Source organism: Bos taurus, chromosome 9, assembly GCF_002263795.3.
Source record: "Bos taurus isolate L1 Dominette 01449 registration number 42190680 breed Hereford chromosome 9, ARS-UCD2.0, whole genome shotgun sequence".
Lineage (NCBI taxonomy): Eukaryota > Metazoa > Chordata > Mammalia > Artiodactyla > Bovidae > Bos > Bos taurus.
In genome coordinates this window covers 103,921,616-103,936,792 of record NC_037336.1, presented here as the reverse complement: position 1 = coordinate 103,936,792, position 15,177 = coordinate 103,921,616, and the positions used below count along the sequence as shown (strand labels likewise).

General features: G+C 57.8%; 1 protein-coding gene across 2 annotated transcripts; it reads left to right on the top strand.

Moving 5' to 3' along the window:
• The first annotated feature begins 4,317 nt into the window (after positions 1-4,317).
• On the top strand, positions 4,318-13,597 carry DLL1 (delta like canonical Notch ligand 1). 2 transcript variants are annotated; one of them, XM_010808803.4, is made up of 12 exons: positions 4,318-4,443; positions 5,044-5,454; positions 5,641-5,937; positions 6,603-6,663; positions 6,893-7,150; positions 8,846-8,906; positions 9,686-9,816; positions 9,908-10,077; positions 10,224-10,440; positions 11,525-12,320; positions 12,755-12,872; positions 12,965-13,597. In XM_010808803.4, exons 2-12 carry the CDS (start codon positions 5,401-5,403, stop codon positions 12,968-12,970), a joined length of 2,169 nt encoding a protein of 722 aa, XP_010807105.1. In that variant the 5' UTR covers positions 4,318-4,443; positions 5,044-5,400; the 3' UTR covers positions 12,971-13,597. The 2 variants fall into 2 exon arrangements, with proteins under 2 accessions (XP_010807105.1, XP_024852940.1); XM_024997172.2 differs by lacking the exon at positions 4,318-4,443 and having other exon boundaries at positions 4,688-5,454.
• The last annotated feature ends 1,580 nt before the right edge of the window (positions 13,598-15,177 follow it).

Below are 15,177 nucleotides of genomic sequence, written 5' to 3'. Positions count from 1 at the left end.
ACCGCCTTTCTCATGCAAACCAGCGCATGCCTCCGCAACCCCAGCCCGCGCTGCGCCCCTGGGCATGGGGGTCCCCGCTCCGGACCACGTGGCCAGGCCGTCCTTCCACACTCGCCGCGGGTGGAAGGGAGGGCGGAGGGGAGGCCTCACGTCCACTGGGTTTTCCCAGGGCTCTGTCCTCCGGTCCTCGTGGCCTCTGTCCCGCGCCAACCTGCTAGACCGCAGGTCGTGGTCCTGGGTGTCTGCGGGCCGCCCCTCCTCCGGGGAAATGCTCCTGCGAGGGCAGGGGAGGCCGAGCTGCGGGGCCTCCCGGGTGTGCCGCGTACATTTTTATCCTCAGCGAGAGGGAAGCCTGGAAGCCTAAGTATAAACTAGATCGGACCCTCTTTCCCACCGTGGACCAGTGGACGGCTCGGGTTACCGTGTATCTTCTGTAGAGTGATCCAGACGCAACGGAGTGATCAGGTGCGAACTCCGTGCTACATTCAAGTCAGTGTGTCTTGTAAATGTCCATGCGCCTCTGGGGTTCAGTCCTTAAGAAGTATGGAAATATCCCTAACGGCTACCCGGCACGAGTGAGGTTTTACACACAGATATCTGTAAGAGCTCCCTGGACGCCCAGCAAGCAGGCCAGTCCTCTGTTCCCCAAGGGCTGGACGATTCCAAACCTGTGACTGATGGAGACTGGGCACAGGGCGTGTTGGTGGAGATGTGATACTAATACCAATTAATAAACTTGCTTTAGGTTCCCTTCATCATCTTCTTCTTTTTCAAGTAAGCTGGCATGTTTGGTCAACACCAGATTTGCTGCCTGGAAGTTTTTCATTTTCTTGTTCTGAACAAGGACCCTAATTCTTCTTAGGAATAAGAGAACTTGTCTGTTGGGTATACAGTATTCAGTTGGCCTAAGAAAACACAAACCCCCTCGAGTCTCCAGACTTGTTTACACAGAAAACTGAACCTGGGGCTGGCTTGGAGTCTGGAGCCTATTCTGGGCATTGTTCACCGCAATCTGCCCAGACCCTCCTCCCCCAGCCTCAACCTCCACCACACGTGTTCTGCAGGAACAGAACCTTTCTTTGGGCAAAGGGGATGGAAACAGGATTGGGTGACCACAGTGTCAGCTCACACACTGCTGACAGTGGCATATTTAATTTGATAAAATGATGGTCATAAGCTTTCATTCCCATGAGGCCTAGTAAAGCGGTGGGTAAAATAATCAGGGTCTCCAACAAACAGAGATCTCAGTTGCAGTTGTTGTAGCCGCGGTTCTGATTATACAACTGAGCCTACCCTGGTCACTGGGGTCATTCAGGCTACAAGCTATGCCTGCCTGGCAAAAAGAAAACACCAACACCAGGGGGCAAATCCCTCTCTCCACTCCTGTGTCTGATATATTGGGTGCCTTCTAAGCCCTAATGAGCCTCACTTTGTACAGTAAATTTGCTGAGACATCAAAAAGTATTTAAAAGAAAGTTTTCTGCTTTTTCCTAATGAGCTAGGTGAGGATTTATGGAGTGTGGGGGAGGAGGGAATCTGGCTGCTACAGCCAACACGGGGCAAGTCTATTTAACATAGTCAAGCTTAAGCTCCCTCCTGCATTTAGGGGGTTCAGAGCGCTTAGTTGCGGGAGTATACAGACATGCAGTTAGGGAGTGAAAAAACGCCATTTGGTTCGGAGCAGATGGCTGGCTAGGGGGCTGATGGCGTCTAAAGGCGTGTCATCCCCCTTCAGCCTGAATCCCTAAGGGCTCCCCTTGTCTTCCCAATCAATGAAAATTAAAGAGCAAAGAAAGGGTGAATAGTTGGACCTCGAGTCTCTCTTTTGTTCATCTCAGCTACTGGTGTGCAGGAGTTAAACTACAACAGACTCCTATAGAAACACTGAAGTTAAACAGTCTCCCGTTAGCTCCGCTTTGAAAGGAAGAGGGGGAGAGTGACCAACGTGGGGGGGGGGGGGTGGCGCAGAGAAGGAGAAGAAGATGGAGAGAGAACGGGAGGAAGAAAGTGGAGGAAAGAAGAGCAAGAGGAAGAGAAAGGACAAGAAAAGGGCTTTCTGCTTGATTTCCCCAATACAGAATCGCGTGGCATAAATTAAGCTGGAAAAGAATGAACGCTTTGGGCAGGATTCTGATGGATTTTACGATGCCTTTCAGTTCCGCTTTGCCGCTGTAATCGAGAAATCTGTGCCATGTCAATTTAACAAACACTTGATACTGAGGGGGGTTTGTTAAAGATTTGGGGCAAGTCTTCCCCCCACCCCAAGGTTTAAGCCCTTGCGCGTGGAACTTTTTATTTCCAGTTTTCTAAACAGTCATTCAAATGAGCCTGTTTCTCACTTCCATTTTCTAATTAAAAGGTTCCTGATATTTCATTTCTTACTGAAATCTACTCTCAGTCTGGAAGCACAGAGGACTTAGATCTCATGTTCCTTTCTTTGGCCCCCTCCTGCTCCCAGAACCCTCTCAGCTCTCCCCACCCACCTCTCTCCCTCTCCTCTCTCTCTCTCTCCCCACAGCCCCTCCCCTTCACTGTATACACACCAGCTTCCATGCAGTAGGGACCAGAGTTCTGAGAAATTAGCTTTCAGAGGAAACATGGATGTAGTGAAAAAAGGATGCTGACACTAGGTGGCAAGATTAAATTAGGATTCGCGCTGGCCCAGCACGGTGGTGATGCAGTGAGTCCTCAGAAAGTCCCCAGCGGGCAGCCACACTGGGGTTGCCACCGTTGTGGGGCCACAAGAAGGTTTGAAGTCTCCATTTGTTCTGAGCCAAACTGTAGGTGGTTCTGGCGGGGTACAAGCCTGCCTTTCTCACCTCAGCCTTGAATTACATTACTTTTGATTAATTCTTTGCTTCTCTGGCAACAGTGGAAAACCTAAAATCTGTCCTGAAATTTGACAGGTATTTGGGAGCCTGTTGCCTAATAGCTGGAGGGATGACCATGGAGGACTTCAGCTGATTACTTGGTCTTTAAGGATTTTCCCTCTCCCTGGGCGTTATGTGGTCACTGTGATCTCAACATCTGCCTCAATGAAAGTCACATTTTGCCAGGACAGTGCAGTCCCTACCAATAAGCCGGCTGCAGCTCACCTATAGCGAGGCCGCAGTGACTGCCCTGCGCTGTACTGCTCATCAACGTGACCTTTACTCCACGCTCACACCTTTCACCCTGGATCACGGTGCCCCGAGTGTTGGGGATGGGGGAGATGGAAGGAGGAGCAGATAGGGGTGCGATAGAGACCTCAACGTGAGCCCTGCGCGAGGCTGGATGCCAGAGTGGGAGTCCCTGCCCCACCTTAATTCTGCACTGTGCCCGCAAGCTTGAAAGCAACTTAGATAGCGCATTGTGAGATAACGTGCGTTCTCGGCCCTCCCAATAAACTCATTTCCCTTTTAAAAAAATGAAGACAAAAGTTCTAGTGTCTGATGGACGTGTAAAAACCTAATAAGGTGATGGTTGTGCGAAGGTGGCGGGCTGGGGGGGCCAGGCTGGAGAGGCTTTAGAACATGTGCCGGACATTGTTGCAGAGGCCGCCGCGCGCGCGGAGGGGAGCTCTTTCTCTCTGCATTGTGCGGGGAGCAGGTGCGGTCTGCATTACCATACAGCTGAGCGCACAAAGAGCCACTGATTCAGCCGCGCACAATAACAGACTGCCTTAATGACAGCCACGCGAACGACACACACCAAACTCACTTTTTACCAGGCAGAGGGAGACCGAGGGGGGAATACCCAGGAGAGAGGGGCCGGAGACCCAGGAAAGGTGGCGGAGGCCGCGAATCGCGCCCAGAAGGGTGTGTGTGTGTGTGTGTGTGTGTGTTGGGGGCGGAGGGGGGGCGGCGGTTGGAGACGTCAGGATCCCCGGCGCTACCCGGACCCCGCCCCCAGCGGCGGCCGACCCGTGCGAGGACACCCCGAGCTCGAGGAAACGGGGTCCCCGAGGGCGCCGCGCTCACCTCTGCGTTTCCAGACGCAGAGTCGCTGTCTGGGAGGCGTCTGGGTGTCAGAGCTTCCCAAACTTCCCGAAACTGCCGCTGCCCTTTGGCCACCCTCTGCCCACCGCTCACACCCTCCCCTCCCTGCGCCCGGGTCCCCCGCCCCGGAGACTCCTCCTTAGGAAGAGACTGCCCGGGCGGAGGGGCGGCCCGCCAGGGACTGGGCTTCCGACTTCCACTCCCCCCTCCGCCCCCCCGCAGGACCCGGCCGCGGCCGGAGAGGGGACGGAGGCGGGCGCCGCGGTGACCGGAGGGCTCCCAAGGCCGGACGCGGCCTCACCCGCCGGGCGGCTCTCGGCCCGGCCGGGGCGCAGCGCCGCCCCCGCGCGTCCCGGGCCTCTGCGGGCCTGCGGCCGGAGGGCAGCGCCGAGGAGCCCGGGCGGCGGCACCCGCCTCGGGCGCAGAGGGGATTCTTGCGGTGAACGTTTTGCAGGAATGTAAATGAGTGCGTTTCGGGAGGCTGGGGCTGGGGGCGGGGGCAGGGGAGGACCAGGGGCGGGGAGGGTGGGGGCGGGGAGGAGGGTTGCACATTTTACAGCTCACTGACCATTTGGCGATCCATTGAGAGGAGGGTTTGGAAAAGTGGCTCCTTTGTGACAGCTCTCGCCAGATTGGGGGGCTGCTCATTTGCATCTCATTAGCTATGCGGGCGGCCAGCGGGATATAAGGCGGCGGCGCCGGGAGAGCCCGAGCTCCTTCGCGCCCGCGGAACCCCGGCCGGCGCCGCACTGGACTCACAGCCCGGCGCGCAGCTTCCGCCTCGACCCGGTCCGGGACCCCGGGCGTTGACCTGGATGGCATTGGCTGGGTCCCCGGGAAAGACTCGGGTCCAGGGCGCTCCCGGGACCGCCGCCCCCGAGTGAGCCTGCCGGGCCGCTCCTGCTCCACGGCCCAGGATTACCGCCTCGCGCGTGGGATTTCCAGACCGCAGATCGATAAACGGACTCGCGAGGAGCCCTGCAGCTCGTTGGGAATCGGGCTGAATATCTGGACGCTTTCTCTCCCCTCTTTCTTTCTTTCTTTTTTTTTTTTCCCTGCCAACAAGCTTGAGACAAAACCAGGAAGCAGACGACCCCTACCTACTTGGGCTTTGGAAGAAAGAGGGGAAAACCGAAAGTTGCCGCGCCAGGAGCTGCTTTCCGGAGACCCTCCCCCCCTTTTCTCTCGCGCATCCCCGGGGTCGCTGTCGCCTCCGCAAGGCGGACCTAAGGAACCTCGGCCTCCGAAAGAGCCGGAGCCGGACCCTTCAGGAGAGAAGTCCGGATTATCTCGGCCCGAGGCAGAGCGGCAGTGCTTTCCTGCCCGAGCTCCCGGGGACACCTTCCTCCTCCAGCGTCCCCTGACGACTTCGGAAGACAAGGCGGGGGGACGCGAGGAAAGCCAGCGCCGCGGGCGGTGCACCATGGGCGGGCGGTGCGCCCTGACCCTCGCCGTACTCTCGGCCCTGCTGTGCCAGGTAAGGTGCCACGCGGGGCCCCCGGGGCCGCGCCGTCGAGTAAGCTGTCAGCCGGGCGCCCCGGCGGCCTGTGGCGTCGGGGGGCGGACCCCGGGGAGCTGGCCGCGCGGGGGGCAGTGCCCAGGGCAGGATGCGGCCGGGCGGGCTCCCCGCGCCAGGCGCCCCACACCCTCGGCTCGCCCGCAGGTCTGGAGCTCCGGGGTGTTCGAGCTGAAGCTGCAGGAGTTCGTCAACAAGAAGGGGCTGCTGGGGAACCGCAACTGCTGCCGCGGGGGCGCGGGGCCGCCGCCGTGCGCCTGCAGGACCTTCTTCCGCGTGTGCCTCAAGCACTACCAGGCCAGCGTGTCCCCCGAGCCGCCCTGCACCTACGGCAGCGCCGTCACCCCGGTGCTGGGCACCGACTCCTTCAGCCTCCCGGACGGCGCGGGCGCGGACCCCGCCTTCAGCAACCCCATCCGCTTCCCCTTTGGCTTCACCTGGCCGGTGAGCGCCGCACCTGCGGGCGCGGGGCGGGCGGGAAGGGCCGGGAGGCCCCGGCGTGGCGGGGGCGCAGGGCGGGGGGCGCGGGGGGACCCGGGCCGGTGGGCGCCACGCTCTGCGGGGCCCTGGGGCGCAGCCTCCACGCCCGGGTGACTTACAGCCGGTGGCAGCGGCGAGGGGGTGGTGCGCGGGGTGACAGCCAGGGTAGAGTGAGGCGGAGAGGCCGAGGACCCGGGACATTTCCGTGTCCGGTCTGCGCGCAGAGCCGCGGAGCTGAAAGGACCCCTTCACGTGGGAGAGTCCCAGTTCCGCAGCTCCTGGACCGGTCGGTTGTCAGTCGCCCTCGCAGCCTGGCAGCCCCCAGCGCCTCTCCCTGGCTCCTTCCCCAGAAGACTGCACACAAGGCCCTCCAGCCCCGCCTGCTCCGCGGTCTTCTTTTTTTCTTTCAAACGCGATATCCTGTATTAACAGACTGAAAAAACGTATCAGGAAACCACTCTTGAAAGTTGTTCCATATGCTTAAGGAAAGTGAAATCAGGCAAGAGAGGTACACAGACCCTCCCCAGGACACGCTGCGCACGGATCTGCAGCCACTGGGTTGCCTGAAATCCTTTGATTCTTTTGTAAACAGTTCTGGTTTGTCTTCTGTCTTTCCGTTTTTCCTCCAGGGAACCTTCTCTCTGATCATTGAAGCTCTCCACACAGATTCTCCTGATGACCTTGCAACAGGTAAAAACAATCCCCCCAAACTCCTAAACTACGTGAACTGCTTCCCTAGTCAGTATGTACTTGACTTCAAACCTTCCTGGAAACAAGTGTCTACACCTTTCATTCTGTCGTTCCTCTGGGAGGTCCAGGAGAAGGGTTAAGCTTCCCTGCCTGGCATCCTTTCCTTCTCCCCAGTTCCCCAAGCCTCGGGGTTCTCGGCCAGAACCAACTGGGCGTCCTCTTTCTGCAGAGAACCCAGAAAGACTTATCAGCCGCCTGGCCACACAGAGGCACCTGGCGGTTGGGGAGGAGTGGTCCCAGGACCTGCACAGCAGCGGCCGCACAGACCTCAAGTACTCCTACCGCTTTGTGTGTGATGAGCACTACTTCGGGGAAGGCTGCTCCGTCTTCTGCCGCCCCCGAGATGACGCCTTTGGACACTTCACCTGCGGGGAGAGAGGGGAGAAAGTCTGCAACCCCGGCTGGAAGGGCCAGTACTGCACAGAACGTGAGTCCGGGGCAGGGAGGCCACCGCCCTCAGCTTGCTCCCCCAGGCCTGCACTCCTGAGCAGGGGGGCATATTCTCTGGGCTGCTGGGATCCTGCGATTTTAGCCCCAGGGAGACGTTCTGGGAGGTGGAAACTGGGCCAGGGAGCCAGAGAGATTAGCTGATACTTCACAGTCAGCCAGAGGCGGGTTGGGGTCGACTCAGACGTTGTAACTTCCGCAATGGGAAGCTGCCTTTCTTAATCAGGGAGGATTTTGGACACAGGGCCAGGGGTCAGGAAGTAAGCCAAAGGGAAGGGAGGGAGGAAGGAAGGGAGGAACAGAGAGGAGGCTGTGTGCAGGGCATGCTTTTACCAAAGGAGTTCTCTTTGCGAGACAGCGTCTCATTGAAGAGTGCTTCATTCTCTCCGGAGTTAGTGTGCTCGGCCTCTCTGCAGAGCCAGTGTATTTAAAAACATCCCACTGTTTGTGACAGTTTCACTTGAGGAGGACGTGAGTCTGCCAGCTCTGCCTGGGGAGGGGCCCACTTGCCCTGTTGTGGGGTGCTCACAGAGCACTGCCCGGGAAGGAAATGCCTTCACACGAGTGACTCCGGCCCTGCCTGCCCACAGCTCTGTATCCTCACAGGTGCAGGCTGTGGGAGGGCTGCGGGACTCCTGGGCCTAGTTCAGCTGGACCCCAGGTGCCTCACTGCCCCCCCACTCCAGGTCTCCCCAGAGCCGGGAGGGGAGACCCCCAGAAACCCCAGGGCGTCTTCCTCCTGCCCAGAGTCCTGTAGGGTAGAACCTCTCCCTGGGAGGTGCACTTTCTCAGTTCTGATTTGGTCCGGCCTCCAGCGTCATGGTTGCTCAGCCCGCTCAGCTTTCGGCTCCTTTGAGCTCGCCTTGGCCCGAGCTGGCTCTGTTGTCCTGAAAACTTGTGGGGCGGCTCGTTAATGAGTCTCCACGCCAGGAGAAGGAAACCAGCCCGGAGCCTCAGCCTCCAGGCTCCCCCCTCTCCGGGACCTCAGGCTTGCCTGCTGCCTCCCTCCTGGCTACCCGCCCTCTCCTTCGCCGTGGGGTAGCCATAAACTTAAACTTTTTTCTTCTTATTCAAACACTGGAGTCTCTCCCTGCCCCCAGCTCGCGCGTGCCATCGATTAGATCTCTCCGGGGATAGGCGGCTGGGACGCACGCCTGCTCCCATTGGCGGAAAGGGTGCACGTGCGTGTGTGTGTGTGTGTGTGTGTGTGTGTGTGTGTGTGTGTACATGCTAGGGGTGTGTGTGAGGGGTGGGGGCATGGGGTGTGAGGGGGAGGCTGGTATTGTTGCACTGGGGCAGCTGCTGGGAGAGAACAGACAATAGAGCAGCTGTCTTGCCCTGGTACTCTGCATACCAGCTGTCCACCCTTATCTACACACACACTTTCTGGGTATTAAGAGGTGGAGCTTTGTGCATAGAATTGGGAAGTGGGGGAGGAGGAGGGGGAAGGACTTCTGACCCTCTCTTAGAAGAAAAGGGGCCTGTGGGGGTGGGGGCTTCCGAGCTCTTTTGTCCTTGAGCTGCTGTGTTAAGAAGAATGCTCCTCTCGCTGAGTAAAGTCCAACAAGTCCGATGCCAGGGCCGGCGGGCTCGCTGGCTCGCTGGGCACAGCTCGTAGCCCCCTCATGCTGGAAGCACTCTGGCGGGCTTGACCCTGTGGCTTTTCCTCTTGCAGCCATCTGTTTGCCAGGGTGCGATGAGCAGCACGGATTTTGTGACAAGCCAGGGGAATGCAAGTAAGTTTGCAAAAGTTGCATTTTTCTTTCTTTTTCTTGTTGTCCTTTTACACCTAGTGTATTAGCAAAGTGTCTCTAGATGATCCTTTGAAAAACTCAGGTAAGACTAGCTGTTGGCGGTGTGGGGGAGCTGTTTTTCTGGTGTTTCTACTTAATACATACCTGGACAGTTTTTGGATCAAGGTAGTCATTCACCTATGGAGAAGGCAATGGCACCCCACTCCAGTACTCTTGCCTGGAAAATCCCATGGACGGAGGAGCCTGGTAGGCTGCAGTCCATGGGGTCGCTAAGAGTCGGACACGACTGAGCGACTTCACTTTCACTTTTCACTCGCATGCATTGGAGAAGGAAATGGCAACCCACTCCAGTGTTCTTGTCTGGAGAATCCCAGGGACGGGGGAGCCTGGTGGGCTGCTGTCTATGGGGTTGCACAGAGTCGGACACGACTGAAGCAACTTGGCAGCAGCAGCAGCAGTCATTCACCTAAGCTACTCAGTGGCTGTGGAACTTACAGATGAGATTTTAAAAGAATTGGCAGAGAAAAGGAGAGTGTTTAGTAGGTTAGAATCACCTAGACATGCTGCCCTGGTTGACCCTCATGCCCAGAGCCAGACCCTTTGAGGCAGGATTTAGCTGTCCTTGGGGTTTAGAGATCCCGAGGGCCGCCAAGCCTCGAGAGGGCCAGCAGCGCTGATGCTGTTGGAGGTGACGTCTTGTGCTTGGGAAAGGGGTTGTGTGAACCCAGCAGCAGCGTCCACTGACCTTCCTCTCTCCTAAGGTGCAGAGTGGGCTGGCAGGGCCGGTACTGTGACCAGTGCATTCGGTACCCAGGCTGTCTCCACGGCACCTGCCGGCAGCCCTGGCAATGCAACTGCCAGGAGGGCTGGGGGGGCCTTTTCTGCAACCAGGGTAAGCTTCCGCCCCCGCGGCCTCCCTGGGCTCGGTCACAGGCGAGGATGTCTCCCGCATCTCTCCTCCTCTCCTGTCTCCACCCTCGCAGACCTCAACTACTGCACGCACCATAAGCCCTGCAGGAACGGGGCCACCTGCACCAACACGGGCCAAGGGAGCTACACATGCTCGTGCCGGCCTGGGTACACGGGGGCCAACTGTGAGACGGAGGTGGACGAGTGCAGCGCGGGGCCTTGCAGGAACGGAGGGAGCTGCACGGTGAGTCCAGCTGCCGCAGGCTCTCCCGCCGGGGCCGGGAGCCCTGGTCTGAGGCAGACTGTGTGAGCTGGGAGCCTGGTCTGAGGCAGACTGTGTGGGTCACGGGAGCGACTAGGAAAGCTTTCTTCGTCTTCTCCGTTACTCAGGACCTTGAGAACAGCTACTCCTGCACCTGCCCACCCGGCTTCTACGGCAGGATCTGCGAGCTGAGTGCCATGGTGTGTGCCGACGGTCCCTGCTTCAACGGGGGCCGGTGCTCCGACAACCCCGAGGGCGGGTACACCTGCCGCTGCCCTGGGGGCTTCTCCGGCTTTAACTGTGAGAAGAAGACGGATTCCTGCAGCTCCTCGCCTTGTTCCAATGGTAAGAGGGCCACCGGAGCCACCTGAGACTCTGTCCGGGTCCACATTAATGAGAAGTGTGTGGCTTGAGTTTCAAGCTGAGTTCATCACTGTGAGCTGCCTTGAGTCTCAGAAGCCCTTTTGTCTGAACAATGAGAAACTGCACAGAAGTCTTATCCTTGAGTCTGGAAACACCCAGGGAGCTAGAAAGGCAGGCAGGAGTGTTCCTTCCCTGCAGGACCAGCTCAGGCGGAGATGCAGGGACTCGCTTGCGGTCCTGCGGCTCCTCAGGTGCTCGAGACCCCAGTGTCTGTGGGTCCGCCCTCACAACAGCCCAGCCACTGCATGTTTGGGGGCCAGCCCAACTCCGCTCAGTCTCCAAGCAGAGCTGGCTGGTGAGGCTGCGTGGTCTCCACGAGTGGGCGGGATGCCCCACGGAAACTCACGGGCGGGGAAGCTGGGCCCAGACAGTCCAGACCATCTTGGGCACTTCTGCACTGGATGTGACTGTGGACAAGAGAGGAATCACCTTGCTTTGCTCTCCGTGTGCTCCACAGGCAGTCCTGGGGTCAAGCTCTCTCTCCGGTTTGTTTCCAGCCATTGAACCAATAGGGCATTGAATGCTTCATCTTTAGAGAGGAAGAACAGGGAGGGTTAGCAGACTTGGCTCTGGAAGGACAAAGACCCATCCCTAGCCCTCTCCCTGCCTTTCTTCTTTTCTCTTTCTTTCTGTTTCGATTCTTGCTCTTCACTAACTGAAACCACGCCAAGGGCACCATCCCCTTTAAGCCTTAGTTTCCTCGTCCGTGAACTGGGTCTTCTGCTGGCTTGCTGTGAGGATGAATTCAGTAGTGCAGGCGAAGCTCTTTGCTCGGTGCATGTCAGGAGGTGTCAGCCTGTATTTTTTATGTAATTTGCGGGTTTTGACCAGAACCCCGCCCCCTGCCCACCCCTGCCGTGGGCTGGCATGAGCCGCGTGCTGCCTTAGTGCTGGCCTCTGTCTGGTCCGCCCTGTGTCTCTGCTCTGGTGTGCGGCCTGGTGGCAGGGGCAGCAGGTGCTCCAGGATGTCCCCGGGTGACGAGCTGCCGCCCTGTCTGTGCCCCAGGTGCTCAATGCGTGGACCTCGGCGACGCTTACGCCTGCCGCTGCCAGGCCGGCTTCTCTGGGAGGCACTGTGACAACAACGTGGACGACTGTGCCTCCTCCCCATGTGCCCACGGGGGCACCTGCCGGGACGGCGTGAACGAGTACTCCTGCACCTGCCCCCCCGGGTACACGGGCAGGAACTGCAGTGCCCCCGTCAGCAGGTGCGAGCACGCGCCCTGCCACAACGGGGCCACCTGCCATGAGCGGGCCTTCCGCTACCTGTGTGAGTGCGCCCGGGGCTACGGGGGCCCCAACTGCCAGTTCCTGCTCCCCGAGCCGCCCCCGGGCCCCGTGGTGGTGGACCTCACAGAGAAGTACGTGGAGGGCCAGGCCGGCCCGTTCCCCTGGGTGGCCGTCGGGGCGGGCGTGCTGCTGGTCCTCACGCTGCTGCTGGGCTGCGCCGCCACGGTGGTCTGCGTGCGGCTGAGGCTGCAGAAGCGCCGGCCCCCTGCAGACCCCTGCCGGGGAGAGACAGAGACCATGAACAACCTGGCCAACCGCCAGCGGGAGAAGGACATCTCTGTCAGCGTCATCGGGGCCACGCAGATCAAGAACACCAACAAGAAGGCAGACTTCCACGTGGAGCCCGGCGCGGAGAAAAACGGCCTCACGGCCCGAGACTCTGCCGTGGGCTGCAACCTGCTGCAGGGCCTTAAGGGCGCCGCAGCCACGGCGGGGCCCCACAGCGTGCGCGATGCCAAGGGCCAGCCCCAAGGCTCTGCAGGGGAGGAGAAGGGCACCCCGACACTCAGAGGGTGAGTGCTTCGGCCTGGAGGGGGCACGTGGGGAGGCCAGCTTGTCAGGGGCCCTGCTGGAGAGGGCGCCCTATCACCCGAGGGGTGTGCAGGACAGGCTGGGCAGGGGGGCCAGCTCAAGAGGGCTCCCCAACACCCGAGGGGTGTGCAGGACAGACTGGGCAGGGGGGCCATCCCGGGGAGGACGCCCGACACCCAAGGGATGGGCAGGACAGGCTGGGCAGGGGGGCCATCCCGGGGAGGACGCCCGACACCCGAGGGATGGGCAGGACAGGCTGGGCAGGGGGGCCATCCCGGGGAGGACGCCCGACACCCGAGGGATGGGCAGGACAGGCTGGGCAGGGGGGCCAGCTGGGTGTTCCTCCAAGCTCTGGTCATTCTCCTGTTCAAAAATGTTTTCATGTGTTGACTGTGGCTCTTTTATTTCCCTCTAGTGGAGAAGCGTCTGAAAGAAAAAGGCCAGACTCTGTGTACTCTGCTTCAAAAGACACAAAGTACCAGTCTGTGTACGTCATATCCGAGGAGCAGGACGAGTGTGTCATCGCCACTGAGGTCAGAGCGGGCTTTCGGGGCCCACCTGCGGCCAGGGAGCCAGAACTGGGCCTCCGGCCGCGATAACCTCCCCTGTCTCCTGGGCCCTCTAGGTGTGACATGGAGGTGACGGGGCAAGTTCCGTTTCTGCAGAACAAGGAACTTCCGAGGTGTCGCCCCGACGATGCTGCTGGGAGGAGCGGACGTGCTCCTGACTGCTGCTGGAAGCCAGGTCCTCTTCCTGCCGGGGGCGGCGGGCGCTCCCGCGGCCGCTGCTCTGCCTCTAGGACGTTTCCATTGCACTATGGACAGTTGCTTTTAAAAAATATATATTTAAACGAATGGACTCGATCACTAGGTAAGAAGCACGCGCTGCCTGAAGTGTGTATTCTGGATTCTTATGAGCCAGTCCTCTCTTGAATTAGAATCACAAACACTGCCTTTATTGTCCTTTTTGATACAAAAATGTGTTTTTCTAGGTGGAAAAAATGTGCGTTATTTTTTGGACTTGTAAAAATATTTTTCATGATATCTGTAAAGCTTGAGTATTTTGTGATGTTCATTTTTTATAATTTAAATTTTTGGTAAATATGTACAAAGGCACTTCGGGTCAATGTGACTATATTTTTTTGTATATAAATGTATTTATGGAATATTGTGCAAATGTTATTTGAGTTTTTTACTGTTTTGTTAATGAAGAAATTCCTTTTTAAAATATTTTTCCAAAATAAATATTATGAACAACATCCAGAGGTGTGTTTACTCACCCCTCCTCCAAGCAGACTTGCGACGCCCACACTCATGTAAGACCCTGAGGACAGACGCGGCCTCTGCTCCGTGCGCAGTTTCATTGGATTGATGAAGAGCAACTTCCCTCGCTCCTCTGCCCCTCAAAGAGCCCTCCAGGATTTGCCATTAGGATGAAGAAGGGGCAGGTGCCTTGCTGTGGACTGTCTTGCTCCTGGCAGCCCCTGGACTCCAGGGCAACATGGGGCCCGAGCCTCTGCGCCTCCTGTCTGGTCAGAGCCGAGAACCTTGGAGCTGGTCACCTTCCTCTGAGCCTTACTTTCATCAGGACTGGAACAAGCCTCATTTTGGATTAAATACCCGTGAAGCACTTCAGTGTTGCCATGGCAAAAGCTCTTGGTCCTAGAATACTACTTACCCATCCATTTGATTGTGGGTTTATTTGTAGCAAATTCAGCCACAGGACAAACAACAGCAAGGACAGAAACCCTGTCTTCCTGACTGGTCGGTCGCTACCTGCCAGGTGCCTGCTCCTCCTGAATTGTCTCATGGATCCCCCAGGAGCTCTGTTGGCTTGCTTGTATGGCCGAGGAGACGGAGGCCTGGGTGTGGACTTACTCTGGGCTGGTCAGGGGCAAAGTCAGTTCAGATCTGGGCATCTGGCTCCACACCTGAGTGCCATCATTGTTTGTCACAAACGCAGCTTCTTGTTGAGAATGAGATGGGAGTTAACAGACCCCCACCGCTGGAGCAGTTCGGTGGTTCTGAAGGATCTGTGTAGATGGTCAGCTCTCTAAGACAAGTTAGTGTTGGGGAGGAGTGGTTTATTTCTGGGGTCGGAGGGAACAGTCAGAGGGAAGAGGTTGCCTTTGCCCAGTGACCATGATGGATTTATTTCTGGACTCTTCCTGCGGAGGATGGTCAGTCTTCAAGCCCACCCTTGTATGCATAGAGGATGGAGACCAGGAAGCTACATCAGGCCAGACAGTACTGGGAAGCCACCTGGCTGGGGCTCCTGCACCCAAGACACAAACCCATCCACGCCATCGCTCTGGCTGGTTATTGTGGAATAACTGCTCCAGGAGGGACTCCAACAGAGTGACCTCATCCACGGAGAGATGTCAGCATCAAGCCCAAGTGTGGCCAAGGAAGACTTAGGCTTCTAAACCTCCTCTGCCTTCAAACTGCCCCCTGCTTCCTCTAAGGGGTAGCAGCATATTCTGGAATAAGTGAGGTCGCCAAGGTTTCTTTCAACAGTCTATAGGATCTGGTGAAAAAGTGGGGTAAACTCAGACCCGTTGACTCTTGTTAACCTGGAGTTATTCATAGCTTCCTCTCACCTTCAGAAGTGACCTGACTTGGATAATAAATGCATGTCTATTTTCAAGAATATGGAATTTTCTGGGATTCTTGTGAAGTCCATTCCGTGAAAGAACCTCCATGTACTTAAAAATAATCTCACTTTCATCTTCCCCACCTTCTAGTAAAATCAGGGAATAAATTCATCTTTTATCTGGGCAAACAAGTAGCCTGCCTGAGAGCAAACGGAGACTCAGAGACGCAGCTCTGGGATTGCCGG